Raw genomic sequence first — 12,283 nt, 5'->3', positions numbered from 1 at the left:
TGGAAAGAGGAAGGGTAGCAGATCAAAAAAGTGTGAAATATTCAAGCAGAAGAGGAGTTTAGGAGACTGTCATGCCAAAGGGGTTACAAACATGTGGAAGGGCAGGGTTAAAATTCAAATAATCTTGATTTATATGCTTTTTAGGCCATTTTTCTAATAAGTCCTTTTAAGTTCAAAGTACACAGGTAGGAACAATTACCTATGTGGTCCCAAGAGGAGAAATATTTCAATAAAAGCAGTAAACAGGAAACAATGATGTTACATAGTTGCAAAAAATAAAACTGTGTATTAACATGACTGTTCTGTAAAACTCAAAATAATCTCTTGGCTTTACGTGCCATTAGTAATACTTTGCTGGAAGGTGTCCAGTTTTGCGTACTGTAGTTCAAAAAGGATGTGGACAGCTGTAGAGACTCCGAAGAAGAACACATCAGCAGAGGCCTGAAAAAATTACTTACAAGGGAACACTGAAAAAAAGTGTTGGTTTTGTCTAAAGAGGAGAAGACTGAGGGAAGATAAGATGCACTCTTCCAGTATGTAAGAAATTGCTGCAGAGATGAAAGAAATAAATTGTTCTCTGTACACTGGTGATAGGAGTAGAAATTGTTATTTGACCTTATGGTAAAGAAAACTTAGCTAAATAGTAAGATAAACTTTCTGGTAGTAAGCACTTGTCTAGGGAGGGCGTAGGGCTGTCAGTACTGCAGATTGTGAAGAACAGGCTAGGCAAGCATGTCAGGTTAGATACAGTGCGTGCTCAGGAGGTTGCTTTCAGCCCTGATTTCTCTTGTCCAAAGTTGATGTGACCGTCTGCTCCCACCCATTCCAAAGGAAGGTTATGAGGCACGTGGATGGATAGACGTGGGGACTAAATGAATGCAGCCAGTGAGCACGCTGCTGCCCACTTCCATTGTCAGCTGGCTGGAAAAAGTCTTGCAATCATTCAGAGACTTTCTTTGGATCCTTGTAGCTGATGGTGTCAGTTTCCAAATCTAATTGTCTGGAATATAACACCACCCACCTCCCCACCACCTTTTTTTTTTGTTGTTGTTGTTTTAAACAAAACATGTAAAACTTCCAACTCTGAGTGGTTCCAGGGACTCATCTGATTCCAGGTCTTTCTCCATCCCTTGCCCCAGTTCTAGTGCCAAGTTCATATCCAGTGGCAACCTTTAACCTGATGCTATCCAGCTGCTTGGTGCCGAGTGAGCTTTTAACTTTGGCAGTCACTTACTCCATCTGGTTTTCAGCACTTGCATGAGTTTCCTTGGTAAAAGTCCCGCAGTGTCACAGGTGCTTCTCAGAGGCCTCGGATGTTTGTCTTTCGTAGGTTATTGTGTCTCCCTATTCTTACTTTCTCAAGTTGGCAAATGAACCTCTTTGTATTTTTTTCCATCCTTTTACAAAGAACATACTTTTTGGGAAGGATAGTCTTCTCCCGAGTCGAGACATTCCTGCTCTCTCTTTTCATCCAGCTTGAAAACAGTTGGAGCAGGTAACAGGATTTTTAGCCTTTGGTACTAATCCTGCCCCATCTACAGCACTAAAGCTTTGCTGAGCCACATCTGAACAGTGTTCCTCTGAGCCATGTCTTCTGGTGACCATGCACACAGGTAATAGGGCACGGTCTTTCATGTTAACTCATACCTTCCCTCAGATGTCTGTCCTGAGGATGGAGAGGAATCTCCTGTTGTCTTCTTTAGCCCCCTCTTTCTTGTGAAAGTTTCCACATAGGATGTTGTCTCTGACTTTTGGGTTGATCCAGCATCCAGTAATTCTTTTGATCACTAGAAGCTCCTTAGACGCCGCCTTCCTCGTGTGCCTTTGGAGGGAGTCAGCCTGTACGGATTCCCTTGAAAAGATGGGCATTGATACCACTGCCCTATCTCTGACTTTCTGGGTTTCTCTAATAAGGTCAAGTCTTTTCACTGATTGTTCTCCAAGTAGATTGTGGTGAGAAGCACCTTCCTTTTTACAACAATCATTCGCTCAGGCGTGCGCTGAAATAATAAGGCTTTCATGTCCGTGTGAGGTTGGATCTGGATTACACTTTGGAACACAAGAGATTTGGACATTTCCTACCTCTGTCCTTCAGGAGTAACTTATTTCTCACAGCTCACCGAATGGCTCCTCACCCAGTGGTACTGGGAGAGCGGCCTATGAGGTGCTGTGGGCTTACCCTGTAGGATTGCTTCAAAGCCAGTGAAAGGAAGGAGCTGACTGCATGAGTCTCATACCATGCATGCAAGGCTTTACGGATGTGTTTAACTGCTTTTGTAATCAGAAAATCTATGTTGTTTACCTTAAGGTAGTTTCAGTGTTTTTAGCTGCATGGAGTTCTAGGGTTAAATACAAGCACAGCTGAAGGGGCAGTGAATAATGTGAGGCAAGTAACTTGCCTTTAAAAGGGAAATAACTGAAAGAGCTTGTATTATGGCAGTCGGCTGAAACTTCAGTTTCTTCTGAAACTTAACAGCTGTCCACGTGTAGCACTCCTTCTCCCACTGTGCAGCTGACTTGGGTCTGTTGCATTCAGAGTTACGGTTCTGATCCCAGGAGTAACACTATCCACTGCCGCGTCCCTCCCTGTTTGCTCTGTTCTCAAGACACTCTTCAAAAATTTCCTTCTTTCCTAGAAGCAATTTTTATTGACTCTTTGCCACTAGAATTGAGTGGGAAGAGCTTTGTTTTACAGTGTCCCTCTAAACATTGTCCCTCTGTGAAGCCTTGATCCTTAAGCAGTATCTACAAAAAACAAACAAAGACCCAGGTTGTATCTGGAAAAGATTACGTTCCTTCAAGTCAAATAGAAAGTTCATCCAACTTTTATAAAACACATTAGATGAGATGCTATCCTACAGAATTTTATTGGTTTCAGCTTGCATTTAACTCAAGCTGTTCACAGCCTTTTTGAGATACACTACCAGTGAACAACATTTAAAATATGCTTCTTTGTGTGTTTTATGATGTGAAAATAGAGCTCTCTAACTTCTCCAGTCTCCTGGAAGGCGACTGAATAAACAGTACTTGACTGTGTAAAGTTCTGCAAAGGTGTTCTTGGCCTTTAGACACCACACATGGAAAAAAAACAACCTTTTTTGTGGGCATTAAATTAAAAAAGGTGGCCACTCAGCCACAGTCTGCTGGTGCATGTCTTCTCATGAGCTCATGCTGTTGTCTTGCCTGGTCGGTTTTGAAATGAATTTTTTTCCCCCCTCATTCTCAGTCCAGCAGGCTTTTGTGATTTAACCACGCTAGCAGTGTCATCCTCAAAATCCACTTATGTTCCCACAGTGTTCAGAGCACAGGCATTGAGTACAGTTAAGACCAAGCTGTCATCAAAAGGTCTCCAACTAAACCTTGTTGCTTGATTAGCGCCTTGTACACAAAGCTGTTTAAATATCTTGAGCTTGATTTGAACCTGCTACTGTCAATAGGCTTAATAATCTTAAAATAGTTTGAAGATCTTCATCCCTAGGGAATGGAACTTGACACTCACTTTCCTGCAGGCAGTTTGATATTTTCTGCATTCACTTCACAGGCAAATCTCCAAAAGAAGCATAAGGAACAAAACATTTTTCTAAGTTCACATAGCAAATGCAAAATGAGAAACAGAGCTCAGACAACTCAGCTTTTAAAACAGCACTTGTTAATTTGTTTTTGTGTTTCTTCAAAACTCTTCTTGAACTTTTTAGCGAAAGAGTAGCAGGGTGTAAGCAGTGCATGAAATTGTTCACTTACATGGCTGATTCTGTGCTTCAATGTTTGTTCCTTGTACAGAAATAAGCCACAGTGACAGAAACGTGAGGGAGAGGAACTGGGACCAAGCACACCAGTATGTGCTTTCTGGAAATATCTTTGCCCTACGCTTATTGTGTCCTCTCTCCTTAGGAAAAAAAAGCTCTATTTTCAGTGCTCTACAACTCTGTTAAGGGATCAGCTGGAATTTCCCTTTACACTTCTTTGTTCATTCATTTTTTTGACACCTGGTGGCTATTTCCTGTTTAAAACTCAGACTGATCTTATGTTTTAAGGGCTACTTCTACTTAAATACAGCTTTTGTTTTCATTTCCATTCTGTATTCTCTGATACAATACTATTGCAAATCGATGATTGGGGAAACAGGCTGGACACGTTCCTGTGTGACCTGCTCTAGGGGAACCTGCTCTGGCAGGGGGAGTTGGGCCAGATGATCTCCAGAGGCCCCTTCTAACTCCTACTGTTCTGTAATTCTGTGAAGGCTTTCTGAGGAATTGGGAGTTTCAGATTTTAACAGATTTCACCTACAACACATTTGTCCAACTTCGTGGTGATCGTCATAGATTTAAGTCCATAATTAGGTGGGGAGTAGAACTGTGGATTCTGCCTTAGAGTAGGAATGGTGTTGAGACTGAGTGTGATTGAGACTGCTGCTGCCTGGAGCCATCAGCAGTGCAGAAATTGTACTAGGACATCCACATGGAGATCCTTGAAGGCATGTTGTAGTCTGACAACAAAGGACACTGAAATACCTCTTCATTCAGTGGGAGAACTGTGACGGTGTTGGGACTCCTCTGAAAATCCCATACTTCTAGACAGTCCCTCAGCCTGCTAGTGAATAGATGTGGGTTTGGCCCATAACCTTGAATTAATCCCACTTAGAAGTACCAAAGCACTGAAACACTTTTGAAAAGTTCTGGCACGTAGGCTTGAGTTGTGAAAACCAATGCAGTGATGTCAGTTGGAGCGTCGCCACTGTTTTCGACATGGCCAAAATTTAACTTCAGCTGTGTTACAGGTCAGAGCAGAGAATGTTTGCAAAGTTGCTTCAGAATCTGCTTCCCTGCCATCCCTCGTGCTATTCCAGGCTCCAGTTAGTTCTAAACTTAGAATTCACTCAGTCACACAAACACTAAAGTAATAATAAAAGATATTTTGTAAAGATAAACCAAAGTGAAGGTTGATCTTGTGATAAAGGCACTGATTTGGGACTTAAAAGATCCCAGTTTGGTCATAAATCTTCTCTATAAATTTGGAAGGTCACTTATTCTCTCTTGGCCTCAGCTTCTTAATTGTAAAATGAGGGTAAGTTGAACTTTCTCCTTTGTCTGTTACACAGTGAGCTTTTCAGAGCGTGACCGTGCGTACAGAGTTTGTGAAACACGTAAGACGACAGACATCTTGGGAGTGGGGCACAGGGGGGTTAAGCCGTTATCATAAGAAAGCAGTAATGGTAGCGACATGTCTGGTCCTCTTGTTCTCTGCCCACTGGTGATAGGACTAGAAATTATGATTTGACCTTATGGTAAAGAAAACATAGCTAAATATTAAGATAAATAAACTGGTTTTAGTGGGCACCTGGTGTCCAACCAGGGTCAACCCACCACAACGTATTTCCTAGCCTGTAATAAAAACTACAGTACTATGTAATAAACCCCACAACTTTATTGTAATAACATATTATAGGAAGTGAGATTGATGCAAAAATCTGTATCAAGAATGAAATGTCAGAAGCCCATGTTAGAAATATATAAATTCTACCGAATAAAAGTCTTGTAAGTATTTCCATGGAGCTTGAAAGAAATGGCAATGTGAAGATGATATGTTTATGGTGTGTCAAATTAAACTAAGCAGAACTCTCTTTTCCAGGTCACATGAATCAAAGGAATGAAACAGACAAGTGGATTAAGGCTGACACACAAAATGGCAAAGTGTGTCTTAAAAGCCAAAGCTGGATCCAGTCTGTTAAGCTGAAGAGTTCTTAAAGGTGAAATAGGCCAAAGGATTAAATCAAGAAATTGTAAAGGAACATTTCTGTAAAATTGTAAAACTTTGGTGTATACTCTATATAAGAGAGAAACAATATTAAAAATGAGGGCGCTTTAAGCCAAGATTTGCCCATGACAGTGGCTGGTGCTTAACAGGTCTGGTTTACTTTCAGTGCCTTTTAGGAACGACACGATCTTACTTGGAATTTATATAACGTGACCCACCTACCCTGTCAGTTGAAAAGCTGGTAACTTTCAAGCACAAGTTTGGAGTTGTCATTTAAAAATAAAAAGCATTTTCAACGTCTTCTATTTGAAAATATGAAAATTTACTTCCAAGATGACATACTCTGCAAGCTATTTTATATTTTCAAATTAAGTATCTTGGTATTGGGGAATTCTGCTGGTTTATGCAAATGTGGAGAATTTTCTTCAGATAAATTACGTATCATGGATAGGATAAAACCACTTTCAGAACTGTAGTTCTTAGTTGGTGGTCTTGTTTGGTGTTTGCCCCCTAATCAGTTCCTGCCTTGTCAATGGCTACTGTTTATGTAAAACTACTTCTACGAAATGATGGAACTTGCTCCATGTCATCCCGAACCACTTGTTTAGGGACAGAGATAAGAACTCTAGTTCTGTCTACCACTGTTTTTCAGCAAAGGGAGGCTTTTAAAATAAATCCTCAGAAGTGCAATAGGTCTGGCTGATTTCAAGGAGGAACACTCCACCAACTGCACTTCAGATATGAGTCCATGTGAACATTCGCCTAAAGTAAAAGCTGCCGAAGAATGGAAATATTGGGCTAATAAATGAGAACTGTAATCTGTTTATTTGCTGTATTTCCTGTGACTTACTGTCAGGCTTGCACAACTGGGCTGTAAGCTCTCTGAGGCAGAAAGGCAGAGGAGGGAGGTGAGGGAATTATGCGTGTCCTGCACAAGGCCAGACAAGATTTTTGTGGAGGATTTTGTGTTACTGTAATACAAACACAGAGTAAAGTAAATGGAGCTTTTAAAAGCCTTTCCGTGCTTACATATGGCGCCTTATAAAAGAAGTGCTGAAATTTGTGTTTTAAAACTGAAATGTAAGAATTCCTGCCAACTGAGGGGATGGAGAGTAGCAAAGAAGAGGTCAGAGTGTCAGCTCAGGTTTTAAGTTGTGTGTATGTACTTTGGATGTTTTGAAGACATATAATTGCCCCTGGTAATGGACTGCAATAGTCAAGGGCAGCATTGTTACTATAATGCAGCGTGGTTAAAAACTCCACGTTCTGTTTGTCGTTGTGTGTACTGTTTGTTTGGATGAGGTGGGCACTGATGTGTATAGCAAATTACATGTATTTTTAATATAAACTCTAATATATAAAACATTGCTAATATTATTACTAAAAGCAATATAGTATTACTAGTGAAAGACACAAAATCAATAAATGTGTAGTGGTTTTAGATTTCCTGAAAAATTTTTGAAACTAATGATTTCTGTGCACTGCTGCAGACAAAGTGAAAGAAGCATCTCTCAGTTCACACTGCATTGAAAAATAAAAACAGTGTAGTAGATATTTCACAAAATTGAGTCCGTTTAATGTTCCATTATTCACCCGGAATAAAAAGCCTGTCAGCCTCTGTGATTAAGGTCATGCTTTTGGGACTGCTGCATCAGCAATTTAAGGGAGCACATAGTAAGAGGACATGTTATTTCTTCCACATTCAAAAGAAAGCAAGCTAAGGCATTCCTCTTCTGAAACCGGCTGGAGCTAAATATTAGGATTGTTAGTTATTTGTTTAAAGAAATTTAAATAAGCCATCAGAAAAAGTGTGCTACCACTAACGCTACTCTGATTATATTCTTTGCAAGCTAATAAATGTTGAGACCAGCTAGAACTTCAACATAAAGGTCAAGAGTGAGCTGAAGACAGACAAATCTTTGGGAGTTTCCCCAAAGACATTTGAGTAATGTCTTGTTCTGCAATAATGACGTGAAACTTTGTATTTTTCTCTAGACAGGGAAAGATTAGTGGATTATCAGTAATGTGAATGGCAGATCCCACGTGTGGTCATTTTATTTGTCTGTTTGATGAGAAGACATGTTCTTGTAACTGGGTAAAATGTATCCTTTAACGCTTCTCATCTGCGTTCCTTTTTATTTGATGCTCCTGTCTCGGTCACTACCAGCCAGCCCGCAGTTCAGCTCTGCACATGTAAACATCAGCTTGTTTACAGCATTTGAACTCAGCCTTGAGAGGCTTTTATGGGAGTTAGGGCTCTGGGTGCACAAGTGACTGTTGGGAAGTAGAGAACTGTGCTTAAAGGCACCTGTAGTTGGTGTATTAGGGAATAGGCTGTCACTACCCCTTCACTGTTCTTCATTGCTGAAGAACACTGTACTTGATGAGTACCAGCCGTGTCAAGCATGAACTTCTCAGGGAAGTCAGAGTGTTTATGTCCTGGAGAGGACCTTCATGGCAAAGAACCCCAAACACATGCAGATTTATTTATTGCTTACTCTGTGTGAGACTACAAAGACTTCCCACTATTGAAAGATGAAGACAGCTTGAATCAACATCTGAAATACAGCAATGTTGTTCAGTGCAGCTGTCTTGCTTGAAGGCATACACACTCCTGCAAGAAAGATTCGCAATGCTTCCTTATGAATTCAACAAATGGCCTTTTATTAAAGTGTGATTAGCTTCAAGGAAAATAATATAGTGTCCTTGTCATGATGCTCTAGTGAAAAACTCTTGAACTGTAGATGATGCACAATTTCTTCATCTTTCACTGTGAAGAATTTGTTTACTCAGGCTCTGATATGTGGTTTTTGGTGAAGGTGAGTATGTTACCATCCCGGTCATATCCAAGCCAGGAAGGAGGGTCAGCATCATTATGTTCTTGTTTCTCCAGTTTGGCTGTATATTTCAAGACAGCTTGCCTGCAACAAGAGTTAAAAAAAATTACAAAAGGAAAAAGAACTTGCAGAGGCTGATTCTACAAAGAATACTAAAAGCCATTTAATGGGCAAAAGTTCCGTGTTTTAACTGAAGCTATCAATACTATAAGAGGTGGTGTGAAAATTAAAAAATAAGATAATTGGTAGGGCAATAGAGTCACAGAATAAATTAGGCAGGAAGGTGCCTCTGGGGATTGTTTAATCCTGGTTTTGGATCCCACTAGACCAGGTGGGTCATGGCTTTGCCGGCTGAGTTCTGGATATTTCTACAGATGAAGATTGCACAGCCTCTCTGAGATCCTGTTCAAGTGTTTGACAAGCCTCCTGATTAAAAAACAGTTTCCTTGTATGTGAGCAGAACTTTACATGTGCCACTTGTCCTATCAGTGCACCTTTGAGAACAGTCTGGTCATGTCTTCTCTTCTGTATCCTCTGATCAGAGTTTCAAATAGCAATAAGGTCTCCCCCAGCCAGAGCCTTCTGTTTTTATGATTGAGCAAAGCAGTTCTCTCGGCCTCTCTTTACACGTCACGTGCTCCAGCCCTTTAATGGTCTTGGTGGCCCTTATCTGCACTTGCTCTAGTGTGTCAGTGTCTGTCTTGATGGGCAAGCCTAAAACACAGGTCTTTGGGACTGAGCAGGCGATGCTGTTGGAATAATAGCATTGTGTTTTGAAGAAAACACCACCAAACAAGATAAATAAACCAGTTATATCAAAAGATATCACAGAGTCTCCAGAGTGGTTTTTTGTAGCTATATAGGAAGGCGATGGTAACTGTGCAGGTCCCTATCTCAATTTTTTTCTGTGCCTGTGGCACCTCCAAGTATTTTTACCCTTTTGTGGTTCACCTGCTTGCTTTTTGGCTAACCTCTCCGCTTGTAGTTATCTCCTGTCACCCACCTCTTTTTAAAGTGTACTGTTTCTGAACTGGGATTGGATATGCAGTGGGCAGTGTGACAGTTACCTGCGCTGGCCCCAAGCTCGCCCCAAGGCTGTGTGTTGCAGCTTCTGTGACAGCTGAACCAGAACAAAATGACTTAGGATGTCCCACACCACCCATGACCCCTCTGATCTCCCTCAGCATTTTGTGGCCGCTGCCCCTTTGTAGCGTTAGAACACAAACACAACAAACTAGAGCAAAATGACACAGAAATAGGAGAAAACCAGGCCTGCTGAGGGAGACACCCTAAAAAGAAGGTGAAGAGCAACTTTCTCCTGTTCCTGCTTCCCTGGCAGCAACTTTCATTGCCTTCCCGAGCTGAATAAACTCAACTGCCACTTTCAGTCTTATGAACGCCTCTTTCTTTCCATCACTTCTGCGACTTGGCTGCCGGCCTGCTCCTGACTGCGCAGAGCCCTCGCCTCCCCCGGTCTCCCCCCATCGCCAGCTCTTGCACTCCAGAAGGCTCCCCCAGGCTGAGCGCACTGCTGTGCTCATTGGGGAAGAGCCAGCTCTGCACATCTCCCATCCCCTTCAGGAGAGTCAACCTGATCTGGTGTCTCACAGCCACAGCAAGGTAGCCTTTCTCCCTGCTGGCCATTTTCCCAAGCTCTGTAACAGAATGTAATGTATGGTGTCTAGACAATAATAGAAAAAAATCCGAAATAAAGCGGTATGTTATCTGCCAGTAATGCTACTACAAAAATATTACAGTATTTTTTTTCTCAAAAGTGAAAATGCTGAAGATGGTTACAAAAGAGGCAGACACTCGCAGCTGTAATGCTTGCACCACTACAGGGGGAAAGGAGAAGCAGGGGTGGGTGCAAAGGGGACAAAATTAATGAAGCAAGGAAGGCTCCTTTTCAACCACCGCAGGACATATATTTTTTTTAAATCTAACAGTGACACACTGTATGAACCACATGAACACAAGGCTGTATCTGTTTTTATACTGGGGAGGCCTCTGCCATTGAGGAATGTGTGCACAATTTATATGAGCTATAAGCTCTAAGCTATAAAATATAAATCAACTCATCCAAGTCCAAATTCCTGTTTTTCATGGAAACTGCAATGTATGGCTGCTGTCTGAAGTATGTATAAGGGGAGCTGTTACTATTTTTTTGGAAACTTCTGCTGTCACATGCCTGGAGCTACAGTTGATTAGTTTGCCAGAAACAGCCATTCATTAATCATCAGCACATGGCAAAATAGATTGTTTATTTAAGATATACTGTGCTATGATAGAGCCTGCTTATTTATTTATATAGTGTCTTAAATGAGCACATTGATTAATAAAAACATTTTAGCAAATATTTACAATTTCTTTGGTAAAGTAAATATCTCCCGGTGTAAGTCAGGCAAAAGTACTGGCCCAAACACATGGCTTGAGCAGCACTGGAATATATAATTGAATCATCACCCAGAGTTTCAATCCCTTTTACTAGAGGGGGGTAGCTAGGAAATACAGTTCTTGGATTCAGTCTGAATCCTGAGCCATTCCAAAATTCAGAAATGTTTGATTGTGTCCATCATAGTGAGGTTTTTGAAAAGCATTTTTGAGACAAGGTTACAAAAACCAATCAAGAGGAAAAAGTAATGGAAATAATAACTTAATCATGGGAGAACTGTTTATAGTGCAAATGCAGGAGAAATTAAGCTGAAGAAACAAGCAGAGGCAGGCAGCTAATGGCAAAAGCAGAACGCATCCTGCAAGCATGCTCCACGTTACAAAAAGTGATAAGACTACATAAAATCTGAAGTATTCTGAGGTCTATGTTAGCTGCAGTAGTTGTATCATTTTATGCCATCCAGTTCCAGGCCACATTCCAGGAGCCTCCATGTCACTTCTGAGAGCGATTTACAGTGAGTGAGAAGACAGTTTTGTTGCTTCTTCAAGAGAAAACCTAAGAGTAATTATTCTTCGTCCTTGACCAAATCGTGTGTAGGCTGTCTTCATTTCCGATTACGTGTGATGGACTCCTGATCCTTTCTGGCTTGAGACCTGAATATTTGGATAATATCTAAGAAATTCTGCTTTTTCAAGAAAACAGAGTTCTTGCAATCTTGTTTCTAACCAACAGCAACCATCATAAAAGATGACAACAAAAAAACAAACAAACAAAAAAAACCCCACAAAAATCAGAATGTTCTCCAAGTGTACTGTAGCTATTAAGACCCAACGTAATTTCTGTTTAAAAGGCAAAAATTGTAATAGTATTTGTTGATGAGTCACTTGTTAACAGAGTAGTCATGAGTTTAAAAGACATGTAACTGGTTTCATATTAGTGCAGACAAGAAAGAAGGAAGCATTTAATTTTGCTGTCAAAGAGCTGCCTTTGGTGGAACCAAACTGTTACAGACGGGTTGCCGTTTGGTGAGAGCTCAAGGCTGGCTGGCTGATCAAGGCCGGGGCAGATTTCCTTTCTCAGTTCGCACCCAGCAACGTTAATAGAGCGCCACACCTTTCTCAGCACTGCAGCTGACTTCAAATGGTATTTGTGTTTTGAAGTTTAAGGAGAATGTTTTACAGGGAAGAGAAGTGTTTCTCTAAGGATCCCAGTGTGTTTTTTGTTGTAGGATTAGTCCCAAGTGAATCGCAACCAATACAACCTTTTCCAACAGAGGCCACATTTTAAAAAGTGGCTGGTC

The 12,283-nt window shown here is 41.0% G+C and overlaps 2 protein-coding genes across 2 annotated transcripts in view; one reads left to right on the top strand and one right to left on the bottom strand.

Moving 5' to 3' along the window:
• FAM185A (family with sequence similarity 185 member A) overlaps positions 1-7,318 on the top strand; it is a 47,093-nt gene extending 39,775 nt beyond the window's left edge. Inside the window, exon 8 of the mRNA XM_086474326.1 lies at positions 5,629-7,318. Coding sequence (XP_086330452.1) covers positions 5,629-5,744 — 116 coding nt within the window. The 3' untranslated portion in view covers positions 5,745-7,318. The remainder of the gene's footprint in view (positions 1-5,628) is intronic.
• A 771-nt stretch (positions 7,319-8,089) lies between these two features.
• Positions 8,090-12,283, bottom strand: part of FBXL13 (F-box and leucine rich repeat protein 13) — a 43,796-nt gene continuing 39,602 nt past the window's right edge. The window contains exon 11 of the mRNA XM_086474316.1: positions 8,090-8,675. Within this exon, the coding sequence (XP_086330442.1) occupies positions 8,540-8,675 (136 nt within the window). The 3' untranslated portion in view covers positions 8,090-8,539. The remainder of the gene's footprint in view (positions 8,676-12,283) is intronic.

The sequence above is a fragment of the Leptosomus discolor genome, chromosome 1 (assembly GCF_034619465.1).
Source record: "Leptosomus discolor isolate bLepDis1 chromosome 1, bLepDis1.hap2, whole genome shotgun sequence".
NCBI classification, from domain to species: domain Eukaryota; kingdom Metazoa; phylum Chordata; class Aves; order Leptosomiformes; family Leptosomidae; genus Leptosomus; species Leptosomus discolor.
This window is presented reverse-complemented; position numbering and strand designations above follow the sequence as displayed.